Raw genomic sequence first — 20,594 nt, 5'->3', positions numbered from 1 at the left:
TGTCAGAAGAGGAAGAATAAGCAGGGTGGGAGGCGTTGACGTCAGTGAGTACATACAGTGAAAGACCTCTTACAAAACACATACACATACAGCCTGTCAATTTCTTTCACCAATTTCACAACAGCCTGTAAATATGTTGAACGGTATGAATAAAATCTTTGCTAAAGGGCGAACTTGGTGCAGCTCCAGTGCTTTCTCTTTACTAATCGATTAGAAAATACATATCTGGAAACACACCTGTACACAGCCTGACAGTAGATCATGCAGGACGTGGGCTCGTTTTTTCATCAGTTTGACATCGTAAGGAGTGGAGTCGGAGTGCTGTCCGTTGTTGATAGGGTTGGCGAAACGGTTGGCAAACTCCTTGCGCGTACCTAACAGGCTGGGTTTCACAAAGCTCACCATGCAGTGATCTGAGAAGATGAAAGAAAAGAAATGAGTGAAAAGTCTGGCTCAGAACAAGACTCTTGATTTGATATGGATACATTGAAATTTGGAAGTAAAAATAAATGTATTTTTAACAAATAAAGGGCAGTCACGAACAATTTATTGACTAAAATGACAAATATTCCTTATAAACATCAGTAAAATAACAAAAAAGAACATTGTACAAAATCTTGTACAACGCTTGGCAAGGGATTTCAGCAGATACTTTGCTGAAGCTGTATATGCAATTTAACCCTCTTCCTGCCAAGTTCATATTTCACAATCAAGTCAAGTTGGTTAAAAGTAGTGAGGCACGACGTGCCCCATATGGTGCATTTTAACAAAAACTTGAAGGCCCCAGTAAACATACATGCTGTACACATGATTTTTACTGACAAAGCTGCTATAACATATAAGGCCAAGTGGGTAAAAATGTGTATGGTTTTGGCTCGTGCTGCTTTTTACTGACTCGGTCGATGGTAAGTGATATTGTCTGGCAGCAAGTGTTTAAATCTTCACGAAAGAGTATCTTCATTTATGATATTGCCAGATGCTCAATATTGGTTTTCAGATTTGGAACCATTGAAAAGAGTAAGCCTTACACTCAAACAGATTGTTTTGGAGAGGTGTGCCTGTCAGACAAATCCTCCTCCTTGTCCTGATGTTGCTGAGGGCCTCCGATATGGAAGACGCATCGTTTTTCAATATGTGACCTTCATCACACACGACGATGTCAGGGCCTGCAAAGCCAACAAAAAATAAGTCAAATAAATATACAGATACCTATCAACAAACTTAACAAAGACAGTGTTAAACATAAGATTTAAGACATAGTTGGACAGAGGTTTGAACATATTACATAAACATTGCAGCAAAGTTCCATTTTAAAAGTCGACAGCATTTACTTTTGTGATTAATACGAACAAATTTTAAGGTGAAGGCACAATGCACCTACGGACAGATACTTTCGGATCTATCACATTTTTGGGCTCACTTTGAAGCTCTTGGAGTGAGTAAAGATTTTATCGTCTTCCTTTTGTGAAAGTTTGAAATTTAAGTTCCTCACTACCCTTAACACAGAGCAGGCCGCCACTGACAACTTCACATCATACATTGGTAAATATAACGTCATTTGTTTCCATATTGAAAAAATTTGCCAACTAACTTGCAAGGATATACAATGTAACAGTGGACAATGAGCTAGTTTACGTCATATGGTGATACTTTTAGAGTATGTCACTGAAGTTCTGGAGGAAGTAGTTCTAGACTGACATTATTTTGCTCGAGACAATCTTTAAACTTGGATTTTTTTCTTTATGCTAGAAAATGCATGTACTGCAATATCAACAATCTACTATTCTTATTTTAGCTTTTACTGTTTTATTGTTTTGTAATGATAGCAGTTTACGTACAAGTACAGCCAACACGTTCATCGTAACCTTACCGGGGTCTACAAGACACTCGTGGAATATTCTCTTTAGCCTTTTTTGTTTGACGCGAGTCGCTTTGGCTAGCATTCGGTACATGTCATAGCCCATGATCATAATGCCTCCATCTTCATGCCAGGCTTCCAGAGCGTCTGCCCTCTTCCAGTTTTCTCTGACACTGGTTAGCTCAGCAACCTTTGAAAGATGAAAAAAAAAATCAAAGTAATGAAATACATCATTTCATCCCCGTGTGTGACAATGTGAAGAACGTGCCTTGGCTTTCTTTCCAACTACTCTGTGCATAGCTTTGATAAAACTATCATTGGCTTGTCACTGAAAACAGTATTGTTATGTTGGCTTCAGGCAACAGACATGCAGATAAACTTGGTCTCTTGTGCAATTGTTTTTTCTTCCTGTTGCGTTAAGCAGGTGATCCTTTGACAGGGATGGGTGACGTTTAGTAATTTTATCAGTACGCTTGTGAAGGTTCCGTTTTGGCTATCTGAAGCTTGCATGTATGACATCAAAGTGTAGAATAACATTTTACAAAGAGTAACTATATACTTTTGCATCAATAAGAGAACTGTGACATCATTGCTGATATGCTCTACTGCCATATCTGCATAATTTGTGACCAAATCAGAATGCACGAGATGGGCCTTTCAACGGTGCAAACATCAGGGGTTGCTCTCAGCTCTCTTGGAAGGCTGTCCAAGATTAGTCCATTTCTCTATGTTCTGCTGTCACAACAATCCGGGAATTTGTTCAATGGATGCTTAACTGTGGACTGAAAGATCCGTCACTTGAGGACGCTCTCTTCGCTCCCCTTCTCTCAACCCTTTCACCCCAGTTCCCTGTATACAGGTCCAACTTAACCATAGAAAACAATGGATTTGGGACAAACCATGGTGGTGAAAGGGTTAAGAGAGGGGAGCGTAGAGAGCGCCCTCAGGCAACAGATCTTTCAGTCTAGCTTAACTGCAGTAACCAATGGTGTTGTATCAGTTGGAGGGCTCTTATGTCAGACAACAACACTGGGTCCATGGCAATGGTTCAATCATGACAGGTTTACCTGGCTTTACATAAGAAATACACTGTTGCATTGTTTTTAGATGCAATACAGACCACAGCTGCAGTGTAAGATAAGGCTTCCTGAGCAGCAAGAGGGCAAGATTATCCCAAAGGATATGAGAAAATAAACTCACAGTTTTTACTGGTACAAGTTTTCATCATGTACTTCTGGTGCATATACTTGTAGGAGGAAAATGGAAGAACTTACCTCCACTCTGTCTTTCCTGTCCAACCACATGATGCACTCATCCATCCAATTCAAGACCGTGTTCAGCGGTGCCACAACTAATACTGATCTCACCTTGCAGACCCGAGTAGATAATAATGTGTGTAAAAAGGTAAATACCTGAAATGCAAAAGACATGCATGTAACTGTTCTGGCATTTGCAATCGACAGTTGGTAACTTTCATGTTTGTGAAAGGCCTCATGAATCACACCACACTGATATTAAGGTAGTGGGCGCCTAAAAAGTGAAAGGCTTAAACTTTTGCTCAAACTTTCCCCAGAAACATTACGGGAAAGCTCCATTAACTTTGGAATACTCCACTTCCCTACTTTGTTATCAGAGTATCAATTTCACAGACCTGCCTTTCCTACAATGGCACCAGCTGGATAAGATAAACATAACAATGGAACATTAACCCTTTTCCTGCCAAGTCGGTGAAAATCCGCTTGAAATTCGGTGTAGCTAGAAGCTGAGCAGCCACGGCCGTTATCCTCCTAAGGCGGTGGAAATCGGGCTCCTTTTTGGTACCCCCTTTCCTGCCTAGTCGACGGAACTACGTGTAGCAAACCCTTGCTCACGCTAGGGGTCGTTCGAGGACAGGTTTTGGGCGAGGAACGGCGTTTGCTCTCGAAATGGTTCACAGGAGTCCAAGGACAGGGAAAGGTGCAGAAACCTGTCCGCCAGTCCCCACACCCGAGGGGGCTGGTTTTTTTTTTACCGCTTTTTAGCGGACTTGCAGGATAGCATGGTGACGTTTTCTGGCGGAGTTGGACGTACTTGGCTGCCTGGCACTATACAGATTGCTGCCGAACTTGACCAACTCGGCAATGCTAATCTAGAAGGCTACCTCTTGCAAACGACTTGGCAGATATGCCGATGGTGCGAGACGAAAGTCACTTATTCAGTTGTGCGTGACTGAAAATGAGAACGTATTTTTGACGGGACGGCTCGACTTGTTCCTCCCATGGAACGGATATGAACGACTCGGAAATACCATTACAAACTGGTGTCCGACGTACTAAGCTGGGCTTCAGCTCTGCAAGTTCAAGCCAGGCAACGTCCTTCACTGCCTTGGCCGTGCCATTCAATGGACGTAGCTTTGGATTTTTTATTTATTCCACCGTCCGAAGTACTGGCTCTGGTTTGCAGGCAAACGTATCCTCTTGCCGACGCATGAAACTACGTACGCTGTTTGCGTACAGAGAATTCAAAAGGGCACATGAGGTCAATATGCTACATGTACGGGGATACCGTCTGCAGTTAGCAGGGACTGCTTTTGTTATGCAAACCAGCTAGCAGTACAATATGGCTGCCAGCATGTGGACACGTCGATGGCTAGAACAATGGAAGCATATTGCGTTGCACCCGTGCATCGCAAAAGTGAACTGAAGACTTGGGGGTAGTGACTGGTTATCACTGGTTAGCTGCAGCCCAAGCCATGTCGGTACAAACCCGTACCTGACTGAGGACCACTCGATTAAGTCAGTAATGAACGGTAACACTCGTAAGCCAACTCCCAACTGAGCTGGCAAAACTACGTAAAGCTGTGCTTCAATGGCTCAGCCATGTCGTTAATACAACGGCAAAAACGTAGTTTTTGTGCTACACTGCCAAGTCGTTGGAGGTACGTATTCAATTGACCCTACCCTGGGGAAACAGGACAGGTTTGACGGTGCTGCTGCACCCCTAGCACGACCCTCAGGGTCTCTGACTAACAGACGAGTGAGGTGATGTTTGTGCCTAGCGGACGTACGTAATACTGAAGGAGTTTATTTCCGAAAAAATAAACATGAAACGGCAATAAAATGACGCACTCCCAGGGGCAAACAAAGCCGGTGACCTCAATTTTTTTCTGCAGCAACCCTTGAGCTCCTTCCCCTGTCTACGGGCATGTAGAAATTATCGAAGTCTAACACGTATAAGTACGGCTAAAACTACCCTGAAAATGGGCGATTTCTGCCAAAATGCCTGGCAGGATAACATGCAGGAGAGCCAATCTTTTGCAGGCACATATTATGGGGCGGTTTTCTACTGACTTGGGAGAATAACGGACAAGGGCGCTCGGCAGGAAAAGGGTTAACGCCTTTTGGGATTAAAAGTCTTCTGTTTGTCACCCGAGTAGGTCAGGCAAGGACCCGGGTTTCAGGTACCATGCAAGTTAATGCAGTCTTTCCCTAATGACTCTCAGTCTAACCAAATCAAAAAAAAATTGAGGGTCACTGTGCAAAGTTTGGTACTAGAGAAATAAAGTGCCTAACATTTAGCAAAATTTGAAATTCAAAATGGCCGCCATCTCTGTGTGAACTCTGTGGGAAAAACAAAAATTTTGATTTGTGGTGTGACTTTCTGTCATGTGTACATCAGACTGGTTTACTTATCAGTGTTCTCCCCAGAGCTATTATAGAGTGGTGGCCGCCACTCTATAATTTTTGGTAAACAATAGAAACTCATTACCATAACAATTACAGTTATTGTTATGCAAATTAGCCGCCACTCTATCAGAAAATCCTGGGGAGATCACTGCTTATGCCACAGCTCTGTTAAAACTGAAACTCTAACAGAACCATTCTCAACAATGTGACTCGTAAAAATTACAAGGGAGACAGTGTTTTCTCCAGGTTTCTCTTACGAGGGGGATGTCCCTCTCTGCTTGAAAAATTTAGGGGGATTTGGTTCTGATTGAGGGGGGGGGGCATAATAAATTATGCAAATTAAGGTTTATCTAGGTATTCACACATTAAGGTTTGAGTGTGCTGTTGTTTCTTCTTGTCTCTGTGGGAAATATTTATACCATCATGTACCAATATATAAGTAGCTTTACACTGATCGTTCGAACTTTGTCCATATCAATTCACATACAGTTTTGTAATCTGGAGGTAGTCTGTGATGTTTCATCATGGGCACTAATCATGGAACTGAACACCACAATCAATACTCGGTGTAACCAACATCTCAAGATCTCATTGTTGGGGTGACATTGCCCACGTTTGTGACTATTTCAAGACGATTTTGATTAGATAAAGGGGGAATCATGCAAGAGGGTGTTCTGGAGGAAAAAATGGCATGATGGGAAGGAAAACATCCAAACAAATTACAAACAGTCATTTACAAAACTTACAAATCCAGTACACTCCACTTACAGACAATGTTTTCCCAAGACCCATACAGTGTGCAAGTATACATCCCCCTCCATCTTCCTTCTTCAGTTTCTCCAGTGACTCCACACAGGAGTCCCATATGAACTGCACGGCATCCACTTGATGCGGCTTCAGTTTGCGCACCAGAGTCTGGTTGACAGCGACAATAGGTTCCTTGGTTTCAGGGTCTGACTCTAACACTAGCTTTGTAGTGATTGGACACTTCTGCGGAGATGATTCGTCTTCAATCTGGATCACCTGTTGGGACAGAGCAATTCGATATCATTGAAAAAGCAGCCAGCAAAGAAGCGGCGTCCACGGTACCTTTGCCATCAAGTTTTGGTGTCATCAATGCCACATTCAAATCATTACTGTACACCTGCTGCTGTAACCTATAAAGGTGTAGCCTACAGTAAGTTTTGAGATCAGGGAAAAAGTCTGATAACAGTGACACTCAGTACAATAAGCTTGGTTGGTATTGGACAGTGTTTGACCTTTGACCTCATAACTCTTTCATATGAACAACGGAAGGGTCTGATGCTATTCAGATTTTCTAAGAAACATTTCTCATGATAATTATGTCATATAATTATATTATTATGTCATATAATGAACAAAGACAAGTTAAGACCTATGAATTTTTGTGCAATAATTCTTATCAACTAAAATTACTTCTAAGTGCCAAGAGATTATTTATTCCCTTACCTTAGCTAATACACTGGACATGTGGCCTCTGTCAGAATGTGTTACACACAAAGCATTCATTAAACACAATATTTTTGACTTTGCTTACAAATTTTAACTTTTAAAAGTAAATAGTGGCAAGGTCATTCACAAATTCAAGATTTATATCCAAGTACAAGGTGCTGACATATATCATTGGTGATATGTTACTCAGAGAACGTACCGACGCCTACAACATAATGCTGGTATTTTGCAAATCGCCTTATACCAATCATTTCCCAACTATTGGAGCATGGATACAAAATTTTCTTACCTCTCGCCGTTTTTGTGCAATTCTCTTTCTTCTCTCCTCCTCCTCTCTTGCAGCTCTTATTGTTTCATCTTGCAACTTGCTCTTGCTGATCACCTTCCGGATCTTCTTCCTGCCTTTTCCCTTTGGTGTGCTCTCATTTTCACCGGATTCTGAACTCTACATCAGTAGAAATAAAACTAACTTCAATTCCATATATATTCCATATATTTCAATATTTCAAAGGTGTAAATGAGGCTTGCTTTGTATTTAACAAAATAAATTTTCCAGTTGTTATCCTGTACACTTGTGCAGTGTTCTCAAGAGTTTTGAAAATCAGAGGGCATCTATTTTACATAACAATGGTTCATTTGCATATTGTTTTCTTGTGAAAATGAATTCTTTTGCATTATTATTAATATACGACTAGATTGCTCCAAAAACAGCGGGATGGCCCACTCCTAAAATGCCCTTATGGAGAACCTTGCTTGTGTAATGACTGTTGCAGTAAATACAAGGTAATCTTTCTTTGGTCCACAATTATGCATGTCAGAACACTTTCAACCGAAATTTACCAATCGACACTTAATTCATTTTTGTCAGTATCACAATGTTTTACTTTCCATGGGTTAGTAAATTTGGTAAATCAACCGAAAAAAGTGCACTACCTCATCAGATTCTGCAGATTCAGATGAGTTGTCCGCCACCTTGATCCGTCGCCTCCTCTTCCCCTTTTTGTTGTAGCTTCTCTTCCTCTTGCTGTCCTCCGTATCCGACTGGGATCTGTTTCTCCGCTTCCTGCCTCTCCCTTTCCTCCCTCGGCGTCTTTTGCGCTTGTAAAAATCTACGGAGGAATCGCTGCTGTCACTGATTGACGATGAGGACTCTGAACTGAAGAAGGATCCATCTGAGGAACTGTCCTGCGTCCTTTTCTTGCTCCTTTTTTTACCCACTTCACTGTCACTCGATTCTGACAACTTTCTCGCCAGCAGCCTGTTGCGCCTCCGTGATTTTTTACTTTTGACATTCTCTTCATCACTGTCGCTTCCCTCGTTGCTGGATTCATCGCTTTTTTGCCGTTTGCCTTTACCCTTCTTCTCCTGCGATGATTTCTTCTTTTTGCCCACGTCTTCGTCGGAAGAGCTGTCGCTGTCGTCAATCTCTTCCATCAGTTTCCTCTTTGCCTCTTCATTGTCTGAATCATCGCTGGAGTCCAGCTCGTCTTTCTGCTTGAATTTTTGTCTCTCAGCGTCCGATTCCTGCTGGTCAAAGTCGTCGTTATCATTGTCCATCAAGTGGTCTGAGTCGTTCAAACCCTGGTCTGAGTCGCTAACATTTGGGTCCCTCTTTTCTCTCCGCTTACTCTCTCTTTCAGTGACATCATCTTCTTCTGATGAGCTGGAGGAACCACTTGAACTGTCTGAGAGGCTCTTCTTCTTCTTCTCCTTACCATGCTTCCCATCTTTTTTATCCGTTTTTGACTCAGCTTTCCCTTGCATGTTCTTACTGCTATCTGATTCAAGACCGGCTTCAGTCGGAAGATCTTCTGAACTAACCTGCCCATCCGAGTCCACAAACTTACCTTTTGATCTATGCTTTTTAGACTTGTATTTGTTTTTCACATTTCTTTCCAGACAGCCTATTTCCTCCTCTAGGTCGGAATCATGGCCTGAAGAATGGGGTTCCCCATCGGTTGATTTGCCCTTCTTATGTTTTTTCTTCAGAGCTGGACTTTTTGGAAACTGGATTTCCGGATCAGAATCTTCGTCAGATTCCTCTGGTTTTTCAGCCTTCTTGTGTTTGCCAAACTGAAGTTTCACTTTAATCTTTTTCCTGGTGTGTTTGTCCAGGTCACTGGAGAAGTTACTTTTCACTGAACTGGCATCCGAGTCACTTCGGTCACCTTGCTCGTCCCCACTGCCATCACTGTCGCCTCCCATAGCCTTGATTTCATCCAGCAGCGCCTTCTCACATTCAATATCAAGCCGGCTGCGCTTGCCGTCTGAAGTTGACGGCTGGGGTTCTTCCTCAGCATCGTCCTGTTTCCGTTTCTTGCCTTTCTCGCTCTGTCTGTGTTTCTCCGACTTTCCCTCGTACTTTTCAAGCTGCTGTTCAAGCAGCTTGGCCTTGGCTCTGATGTCCTTCAGGGCGCTGCGGAGATTTCCAACATCGTCGCCTTTCCCTCCGCTGTGTTTGGAGAGGATATTTCTCTTCCAGATTTCAACCGCTTCATTTTTAGTCTTGCCTTCTTTCTTTCTGATGACCTGACCGATCCTCTTGGTGTCATTCGCCAATTTTTCAACCTCCTCAGTAATGGATTCGGCATCTGATTGAGTATCTGAACCTAACCCCTGACTGCTGACAGAGCCTCTCCTTTTCTGTTTCATACTGGCATCCTTCAACTTTTCCTTGGCCAATTTGCCTTCGAGAGAATCGAACACCGCATTGCACAGAGTTATTTGTTCAGACAGGGGACTAGGATCGCAGCAGTAGCATCGCCACTGGTCTGCCTCGTCGATGGTGGAGAGCTCCCGTCTCCCGAGGACACGTTTCACACAGGGGCGGCAAAAGGTTGAGGTGCAGAAGTCGCAACACAGCAGCTTGCCTCCTTCCCCGCACAGCTTACACTGTTCATCGATACCATCCTCATCCTGTGTTATTTTACCGCTGGTATAGTATTTGTAACACCTCTGTTGAAAAAGAGCAAGGAATTCATTCTTCTTTCAGAAAATAATCCTCAGAGTTGTATGATTGCTAATATGAAGTACAGTATGTGCATGTTTGATTGGCATACAATGTTTACACTAGTAGCATCAAAGGCCCCATGAAATGATCTCACACGAAGATGTTTGGACTGCTTGTGGTACATGTAGCTCCTGCATGCAATATGTCCATTTTCTGTTCATTTGTTGCATGCATTTGCTAGATAACAGACAAATAACATTTTTAAATTGGCACATTGTAAAAGTTTGACAAGTTTTTTGCTCTTTCGAAGTTTGCTTCTTCCATAGTATGTATACAAAAGAAGCAATTTTACACATCCCTTGACAGTTGACAATGAGACAGGGCCTGCGTTTGCATAAAATTATGAGCGTGTCTTGAGGAAAACCAGCTCAGATTTGTTAACTGTCCGCTATCCCTACTTTGAATACCCCTTTTCCTGTCAAGTCGGTGAAAATCCGCTTGAAATTTGGTGTAGCCAGAATCTAAGCACTGGTGACCGTTATTCTCCCAACCCGGTGGAAATCGGGCCTTTTTGGGTACCCCCTTTCCTGCCAAGTAGACGGCACTACGTTTTGCTATCCCCTGTGCGTTTAGGGGTCATCCGAGGAGAGGTTTTCTGACAAGGAACGCCTTTTCCCCTCGAAATGGGTTCGCAGGGAGTCGATAGACAGGGAAAGGTGCAGAAACCTGTCCGCCAGTCCCCAACACCCGAGGGGGGCTGGGTTTTTTTTAAAGCTTTTTAGCGGACTTGGCAGGATAGCATGGTGACGTTTTCTGGCGAGTTGGACGTACTTGGCTGCCTGGCACTATACAGATTGCTGCCGAACTTGACCAACTCGGCAATGCTAATCTAGAAGGCTACCTCTTGCAAACGACTTGGCAGATGGTGCCGATGGTGCGAGACGAAAGTCACTTATTCAGTTGTGCGTGACTGAAAATGAGAACATATTTTTGACGGGACGGCTTGACTTGTTCCTCCGATGGAACGGATATGAACGACTCGGAAATACCATTACAAACTGGTGTCCGACGTACTAAGCTGGGCTTCAGCTCTGCAAGTTCAAGCCAGGCAACGTCCTTCACCGCCTTGGCCATGCCATTCAATGGACGTAGCTTTGGATTTCTTATTTATTCCATCGTCCGAAGTATTGGCTCTGGTTTGCAGGCAAACGTATCCTCTTGCCGACGCATTAGTAACTACGTACGCTGTTTGCGTACAGAGAATTCAAAAGGTGACATAAGGTCAATATGCTACGGGGATATCGCCTGCAGTTAGCAGGGACTGCTTTTGTTATGCAAACCAGCTAGCAGTACAATATGGCTGCCAGGCATGTGGACACGTCGATGGCTAGAACAATGGAAGCATATTGCGTTGCACCCGTGCATCGCAAAAGTGAACTGAAGACTTGGGTGTAGTGACTGGTTATCACTGGTTAGCTGCAGCCCAAGCGAAGCCATGTCGGTACAAACCCGTACCTGACTGAGGACCACTCGATTAAGTTAGTAATGAACGGTAATGAACGGTAACACTCGTAAGCCAACTCCCAACTGAGCTGGCTAAACTACGTGGAGCTGTGCTTCAATGGCTCAGCCATGTCGTTAATACAACGGCAAAAACGTAGTTTTTGTGCTACACTGCCAAGTCGTTGAAGGTACGTATTCAATTGCCCCTACCCTGGGGAAACAGGACAGGTTTGACGGTGCTGCTGCACCCCTAGCACGACCCTCAGGGTCTCTGACTAACAGACGAGTGAGGTGATGTTTGTGCCAAACGGACGTGCGTAATACTGAAGGAGTTTATTTCAGAAAAAATACCGTCAATGACGCTGTACCTTCTCTAATGTGTGGCCAGGTCAGGTAATTGGTTGTTGGCATGGAGTTGTTGGTAAATAGTTGATGATGTAGGGGCATGAGGTGGGATATGGACCCAAAGAACCCAAAAGATGATTAAATACATCAATCAAAAAAATTCGAAGCTACAGTATAAACTGCCTAAAGATAATTCAATGTGGAAAAAAGTTAAACAATTCAGAAATAAGAATTAACAGTCCAAAATAGTAATGACGCACTTCCTTACTGACCTGAGTGCATGTGAAATACACAACCTGGCATCTGTAAATTAAATGTATACCAAGTGATCATTTCCAGTCACTTTTAACTGTTTTTAATGGATTTTCCAAAGAGTCCTGTGGAAATGATGAAAAACGCCTATCTGGTCTTGTGTTTGTATAACCTCATGGCTGATAATTGTCATAGTATTGAAAAAAATTGAAAGTGAAGAAATTACTGTTTTTAATAGGCATATTTTCCTTGAAATACATGACCGTGTAAAGAATATATGCTAAAAGTGTTTAAGAGTAAATTTCTTTTCAAAAAATAATTTAATTTGTGACCAAAGGATTTTTATTCTTTGAGTTTACAAATTCAAACATTGCAATTTGTTCAATCATCTTGTGCAGTGCAAAATTTATAAAATGACTGAAAAACAAAAAAAATTGGCAGAATTACAGTCTTTGTGATGTAAAATTAGGGTTGACATCACGATAACTGTTAATCTGTTTGAAGTACTAATATACTATAATTTAAAAAAGAAAAATTCATGCAGAAACTGTAAAATATGTTGTCAGCAATGTAGTGTTAATTTTGACTTTACATCAAAATATGCCTTTGCTGGATACCAAATATATAGGGCGAAATATCAGCCATGTTCAGCAAAATCCACACAAAAGCATTGATCCTTTTCTAATTTGATTTGATTTGCTTATGTTATCCTTGTATGACAGTCAGTACAATATGGAACTTGAACACAACACAGTGAATAAGTATGCTGTAAATGAAATGGTGTGGCTGCATCCACAGGCAGCAATAGGAGTGCCTTTGTCTCTCACCCCTCATTTCCAACCTGTCCCATCCCTGAAAAAATAGTTTGGTCTTATATTTATAATGTTAATAATTTCTGTATTTGTTAAAATGTGCGCATCTCAAAAACTTTTGATCATAAACATTTTCATTGTTTTTTATAGCTGACCAATCAGTTAACCTGTTTATTTTGAATATTTGCGCATTTTTCCTCAGTATTTGACATTTTCTGAATACTTTCTTATTCAGTTTGTCATTTGCTAAAAGTTTAAATGCTCCATTGTGTGGTCAAGCTTTCCACAAGCATCAAATGTGGTACTTCATATAGGAGGGTCTGCCTCTAGAGGGCGGGCATCATGAACACTCCTGTGTTTGTTAGTTAATTCCTCCACGTAAACTTCTGATTGTACTGTAAACATTGAACATGGCCGACGTCCGATTTTCCTGTCTAAAACTTTCACTCATTTTCGTTCATATGACTCTGAAACTCCAGGAAACGATTTGGAAGAAAGGGTTATCTTGAAATATTGAGGTACTCGTCGATATTTTGCAAAATTAAATGAGAAAAAATGCAAGGAAAATGCCGACAGGCTTACACAATGACAGTTTTCAGACTCGGAGGCATATGATCATCTCTGCAGATTGCGTGCAACAGGCCCAGATCACGTGAGGCCATGAGGGGATATCCACGCAACTCAGTACCAAACACTAGCGCTCACAGAGTGAGCAAACACAAAGTGAGTACCCCTAACGTCAGCTCAGTAGTCTGTAATAGATTGTAGTCAACTAAGAAACCTTGGAGAAAGGCTTAACACTGTGGCTATGCCGCTAAGTCCCTTTTGATTTTTGTCATAGCTCAAAATCGTTCTCCCACACCTCAACCTGAGCCATGAACACCCCCACCAGTTTATGATATGACCCATCACAATGGCATGACGTCAACGGATCTTGACAGACGGAAGTCTTGACAGACGGAAGTTCTTGACAGCAGCATATTGGTTTTCAACTCTAATACCTTCTCTGTCTATAAATAGACACGAGAAGGTAAAAATAAACATGAAACGGCAATAAAATGACGCACTCCCAGGGGCAAAGAAAGCCGGTGACCTCAATTTTTTTCTGCAGCAACCCTTGAGCTCCTTCCCCTGTCTACGGGCATGTAGAAATTATCGAAGTCTAACACGTATAAGTACGGCTAAAACTACCCTGAAAATGGGCGATTTCTGCCAAAATGCCTGGCAGGATAACATGCAGGAGAGCTAATCTTTTGCAGGCACATATTATGGGGCGGTTTTCTACTGACTTGGCAGGATAACGGACAAGGACGCTCGGCAGGAAAAGGGATACACTAGGGACCATTGTCTCCTGCAGTACAGTCGACAGCAACCAATCTTGTCTTGCTTTGGACAGTGCATCTCCATACTCACCCTACACACTAAGAGCTTTAATACAGGATGTCTTCTGACATTGCTTTTGTTACTGGGATTCACCTGGTCTCCGCAAGAGCTGCAGTGCACAATGCCAATGTCCCCATCTTGGCTACCAGTGCCTATGTGAAAATAACAAAAAATGTGAATAAAGTACCTTCTCCCTTTCTTGAATGAGATATACCTTACTTGTGCTAATAATCCATAGCGCTCATGTTTCTCTGCTGTAAAATGGTTTGTCGTTGGAAAAACGGAATTGCTGCAATTGGCTCTCTCATATTAAACATTTTTTTCAACCAAAAGAGAAGCCTGTTATAAATTGAACATTCAATCGACTAAATGAGAAAACTCATTTTGATGATTATATCACAGATTTATTTACCTATTGATTTGACAGAGCCTGATGATCGCGATCTACCTCTAGCGTCGTGGTCAGGTTTATCGTCTGGTACTGGTTCTGGCTGTACAACCACTGTACCTGGAAAGGCAGCAAAACACACTCAGATTAGTTGAAGTACATGTGGGAACTTTATAAGCCGTGCATGATTGTACCAATATTACAGAAATGTCAATTGTACGAAATTCAAATGTAGGAACAGCTGGACACAATACATGGCTAAGAATTTCAAAACCGGCAACCAATTACAATATGAAGAGCTGTAGCTTATGATAATATTATTTTGCACAGTTTTCGTTTTTAATCTACACTACAGATCAGTTTCTTGTTATACTCCCAAAAGCATTATGAGATACACAATATGTAATTGCAAAATGGAAATTGTCAAGTTGTCAAGTTGAAAATAATTCCAGGTCAGTTTGGGCCAAATGATGACTATGTGGCATTCTAGGCCATCAAGCTACCTTGGTGTGTGTTGATATGCATTTAATATATGAGGTACGTTATAGGACCCCAAATGACTGTTGATGGACCTTTTGAACACAAATAAGGATGGCATTGAGCATGTTAATCATTACCAAGGTTCACCTGTTCATCATTTTTCCTGCTCAGTGTCAGAGGAAAAAGACATTTTCAGATGAGTACCAAAGATAGCTATATAATCAGGAAAGTCAGTTTGTGATAGCCTTCCTTGCTAATATAGTATGTGGCATTGATTTCAAAGAATGGTAAGGTGATACAGCTGGTCCGGATAAACTAATGTATGAGGATGAGAAACAAAGCCTTTCCTTTCTTTTGCCTAATGTCAAATGTTATTGTTAGCAAGCCATTGTTATTCTGGTATGTAATCCATTTATCAACAATAAGATTGCATAGTGTAAAATATGGAAAGTGCTGGTTTGGTGCTTGTTTGCTTTCTGCAACAAAGACAACAAAAGTATTTTCAACAAGTCATCGTTGATGACACAGTCCCCACTTGTTAATCGGTATTTTGATTACAGGTCCTCAAAGAGGATAGAGTCCTCTTCATTAGGTCTGTGATAAAAATACTTTTGAATGAATTCGCTTGATACATGTCTGAGTTATGGTTCAGGACATGAAAAAAGTCGTAACAAAATGGTCGCACAGCGGCCATATTGGATCGCATCACAAAACAAATTGATGTGCATAGCTATGACATTGGTCGATGTCCTTGTACCAACTTTGAATAAAATTGGTCAAAACATGCGGATATGCCTGAGAAATGGCTCTGTACATGAAAAAATCGTAATAAAATGGCCGCCGGCGGCCATATTGGATCGTATCACAAAACAGATTGACGTGCATATGTATGACATAGGTCAATGTCCTTGTACCAACTTTGAATAAAATCAGTTGAGATATGCCTGAGTTATGGCTCTGTACATGAAAAATCGTAATAAAATGGCCGCACAGCGGCCATTTTGGATCGTATCACAAAACAAATTGCCGTGCACAGCTATGACATTTGTCAATAAGCTTGTACCAACTTTGAATAAAATCGGTTGAAACATGCCTGAGTTATGGCTCTGTACATGAAAAAATCGTAATAAAATGGCCGCCTGGCGGCCATATTGGATCGTATCACAAAACAAATTGACATGCATATCTATGACATTGGTCAATGTCCTTGTACCACTCTGAATAAAATTGGTCAAAACATGCCTGAGTAATGGCTCTGTACATGAAAAATTGTAATAAAATGGCCACACGGCGGCCATATTGGATCGTATCACAAAACAAATTGACATGCATATCTATGACATTGGTCAATGTCCTTGTACCAACTCTGAATAAAATCGGTCAAAACATGCCTGAGTAATGGCTCTGTACATGAAAAAATCGTAATAAAATGGCCGCCTGGCGGCCATATTGGATCGTATCACAAAACAAATTGATGTGCATATCTATGACATTGGTCAATGTCCTTGTACCAACTCTGAATAAAATCGGTCGAAACATGCCTGAGTAATGGCTCTGTACATGAAAAATCGTAATAAAATGGCCGCCTGGCGGCCATATTGGATCGTATCACAAAACAAATTGACGTGCATCTGTATGACATTGGTCAATGTCCTTGTACCAACTTTGAATAAAATCGGTTGGAACATGCCTGAGTTATGGCTCTGTACATGAAAAAATCGTAATAAATGGCCGCCTGGCGGCCATATTGGATCGTATCACAAAACAAATTGACGTGCATCTGTATGCCATATAAAGTAATCCTTGTATCAAGTTTGAATGAAATTGCTCCAGGCATCTCAGAGATATCTGCGTGAACGGACGGACGGACGCACGCACGCACGCACGGACGGACGCACGCACGCACGCACGCACGTACAGACATGTTTAAACCTATAAGTCCCCCCGGACGGTGTCCGTGGGGACTAAAAAGTTACAGCTACTGTCCCCTTACTGTTAGCTTGGCCAAATTTGATAAAATATCATTTACCATCGGGTAGCATGAGAGTTCCCTCCTCATTGACTTCAATCTTCATGTCCTCATTGTCCTCCCCTTGGCTTGATTCACTTGGCTTGACTTCTTCTTTTACACCGAGAGGCAGCTCTTCACGGGCTGTGACGACATCAGCATTGTCTTCAGTTTCACTGACCGCAGTACTAGCAGAGTTGTCGGCTTTGATCAGAGAAGGTGGCGGATCGACAAAGTCGTCATCGCTGTCATTGTCTCCAGATAACACATGTCTAGTCACAGCAGGTTTCCTGCAAGAAACAGGTAATATTTCAATACTGCATTTGGGTCCATCTCGATTGACATTGACAAGGAAGATGTCCTGGTGAACAGCGAAATGGCACAAGGAGTACAAGGATGGGATGCATAAGTGTCCCATCTACATAACTGTTATACCTTCACATCAAGAAACTTTTTTTCACATAGCAGGAGTAGACATAATTGATAGAACTGTCACTTGAGGGCGCTCTTTGCAAACCATCCACCACCCTCCATCTGCCAACCCTTCCTCCTTGTCAGCATCTTAAAGGGTAGGTGGAATATAAAAGGCAGCAAGATGGTGGTGATGCTCATTATGCATAAATCCTTTGATCATGCAACACATGCCGACAGCCTGAGTAAATCTAGTTTTTTGCGTTTGTTTCAATAAAAGAATAACAAAAACTAATAACATTGTCATCATCATAATACATTGATAATCAATGAGAGTTTTTCTAAAATCTGATATGCTCTATCCATACTTTTCATCTATGAAGCATATAACAATTTCCAGAATGCTAGAGCGCAGTAATATTTGCATATTTTTAAGTCTTTTTGTTTCAATGTTGTCAGTGTGATCAGCACTGGATCACTATGAATTTGAATTTCTTACTGTGAAATGTTACTTTGGACTTCTCACACATGCACCACTTGATCAATGAACAGTCACTATCACATGACATTCTAATAATGCAGCAAGCATGTCAGAATCTCTAACATTCTGACATGCCTAAGGCTTCCTGAACAAAATGCCAAATCAGGTGATTATCGAGGCCCAAAATCCATTTGTGAGATTTCCCAAGGATGTGCTTGACAGATTCCTTACCTTTTCGATGAGCCAGTCCTAGCAGGTTCCTGGAAAATAAAAGCGAGGCTTTATAACTAAACCTATGCATGATCAATGAATACCAGGGGTATGGTTCAAATCAGTGCATTCAGTATTGATACATAGCCTTAATACAGAAATTCACTACAATACCATATGTAAATGAGCTAATAATTATAATGCCTTGTAAAAATCAAATTTTCAACGTGACTAAATCTAAGTATGAATCAACGAATTTTGGAGATCCAGTTGAAATCAGGGCATAAGTGTACTGAAATTCATTAAATATGCAAATTACCAATAATTTGAATGCAGTGCTAATCAAAATTTGAAAATTAATAAATACAGATTAAATAGCTGATAAAAAAAATACATTAGTTCAAGACAAGTATTCTCAACAGAGTATACTTAACACTTTATTATACATGTAGTACCGAGAGATACTTGCCCTGCAGACAATATGATCAATAGTCTCAGTGTCACCGATAATACCACATTTCCAAAAAACGCACAACCCTGACAGATATGTGGTTATCTGCTTCAACTACATGTAGCTACAGTGGTGAAATTAACAATTCACTATCATATATTATTACCTCATTACATGGGTTTATGTGCTTGAGAGCAGGTGACAATTTGCCCGACGCCATGGAGGGCAAATTGTCTCCTGCTGTGAGGGCACATAAACCCATGTATTCAGGCAATAATATTTTTATTACATGCCTCTTCACAGTTAATGCTATATGGCATTTAGTTACATGCAGGGGATTTTAAAACAATTTTACTATTATGGACCAGCATCAAACAAATTTTAACGAAAATTAAAATAGTTTAGAAGTGCACGAATGGATAAACGTTGAAGGGCTTTACTGGACCGGGTAACCATGGAAACCTGTCAGTACTATATATTATTGCCTGAATACATGGGTTTATGTGCCCGAGAGCAGGTGACAATTTGCCCGACGCCAGGAGGGCAAATTGTCTCCTGCTGCTTCACAGTTAATGCTATATTACATTTAGCTACATGCAGGGCCTTTTCAAACAATTTTTCCATTATCGACCAGCATCAAACAGATATTGAATGAAATTCAAGATATTGAATGAATTGAATGAAAGTCAAAATAGCAGCGCGCATGGATATTTTACATCTAGCGTTAAGCGTTTACTTTGACGTCAAAAATGTCGAAGGGCTTCACTGGACCGGGTAACCATGGAGACCGGTCAGTACATCGTTCACCGGCCCGCTAACATCCCAGATGTTCCTATTCAAATCAATGCACTGATTTGCACTCAATCAATGCACTGATTTGCACTCACTTCGAGGCATGTCATAAGATGCATGGATGAACAGTAGATTTTGAATAAGATCACTGCTACCACTGTCTAGACACTGTGCCGTAGAACAAGCAGAGCAGCTTTTATGAACGATAGTGCTTGTAATTTTCATCAAAACCGTTTTGCTCCATCATGCATCCCGTACACTGCTGTTTTCTAGTAAAAAGTCACAACTTGAGACAAAACAATTATGAGCCTTACCTTCTTCTCAGGTTCAGCAGGTGTATATTGTAACTTGTTTATTATGGAATCAAGTCCTGACCTAAGGACACAAAATACATCAGGTTAGTTTAGTGAATATGATGTTTTACATTGATTTCAATATACCCTCACTCAGTATTGACATTGTGCATCATGAACAGTCCAAAATTTATTCAAATGAAAAAAATCCACAGCAAACTTGTTGTGAAGTTCATATCATGCCATGCAGTTGCAGTGAACATATTACTGATTCTCCAAGAATTCAAAGAAGAAGGGGCAGGGATGAAGAAAATAGCCTGCAACTGGCAAAAACCAGCTTTCAGCTGAAATTTGCTGATCGTGAAAATTTAGTTTTAGTAAAAAATCAGGACACATACACTACTTGTAAACTTCACTTTTATTTTTGCCACCTGCAACCAAAATTTCTACATCGCTGAGGGAGTGGATAATTTGCATACTACTTTACATCTTAATTTGCATATATTATAAAGCAAACACATTGACATGGATAATTATCAGTCTCAAAGCTGCTTTTCAAGAAAATTATGACGAAACTTTGGGCTAACTTATTGTGATGACAACAAAGCCAGTGTTTCCTCCAGTTTCTCTCCCAAGGGAGTAATGTTCCCCTCTGTTTGAAAATTTTGGGGGGAGTCGGTTCTGATAGAGAAGGCCATAATAAATTATTCAATTTTAACAAGTTTTGCAAATCAAGGCTTTTCAAGGTATTAGTCTCTGAAAGGTATGGTGACTTGTGTGCATGTGCCATATGAATGGAAGGAAGTGATTATGTTACACTTGGCCCAATACTTTTCAGA

General features: G+C 41.2%; 1 protein-coding gene across 1 annotated transcript in view; it reads right to left on the bottom strand.

Annotated features, from left to right (window-relative positions):
* The window catches only part of LOC139131203 (transcriptional regulator ATRX homolog), a 45,938-nt gene that overhangs the window by 22,735 nt on the left and 2,609 nt on the right, over positions 1 to 20,594 (bottom strand). Inside the window, exons 2-13 of the mRNA XM_070697170.1 lie at positions 19,777 to 19,837; positions 18,241 to 18,269; positions 17,139 to 17,407; positions 14,654 to 14,749; positions 14,272 to 14,393; positions 7,930 to 9,951; positions 7,286 to 7,441; positions 6,292 to 6,546; positions 3,133 to 3,270; positions 1,871 to 2,048; positions 1,029 to 1,166; positions 238 to 413 (exon numbers count right to left, since the gene is read on the bottom strand). Of these exons, the coding sequence (XP_070553271.1) occupies positions 238 to 413; positions 1,029 to 1,166; positions 1,871 to 2,048; positions 3,133 to 3,270; positions 6,292 to 6,546; positions 7,286 to 7,441; positions 7,930 to 9,951; positions 14,272 to 14,393; positions 14,654 to 14,749; positions 17,139 to 17,407; positions 18,241 to 18,269; positions 19,777 to 19,837 (3,640 nt within the window). The remainder of the gene's footprint in view (positions 1 to 237; positions 414 to 1,028; positions 1,167 to 1,870; positions 2,049 to 3,132; positions 3,271 to 6,291; positions 6,547 to 7,285; positions 7,442 to 7,929; positions 9,952 to 14,271; positions 14,394 to 14,653; positions 14,750 to 17,138; positions 17,408 to 18,240; positions 18,270 to 19,776; positions 19,838 to 20,594) is intronic.

The sequence above is a fragment of the Ptychodera flava genome, chromosome 4 (genome assembly GCF_041260155.1).
Source record: "Ptychodera flava strain L36383 chromosome 4, AS_Pfla_20210202, whole genome shotgun sequence".
Classification (NCBI taxonomy): Eukaryota; Metazoa; Hemichordata; class Enteropneusta; family Ptychoderidae; genus Ptychodera; species Ptychodera flava.
Note: the sequence above shows the minus strand (reverse complement) of the source record. Positions and strands in the feature narration are given on the sequence as shown.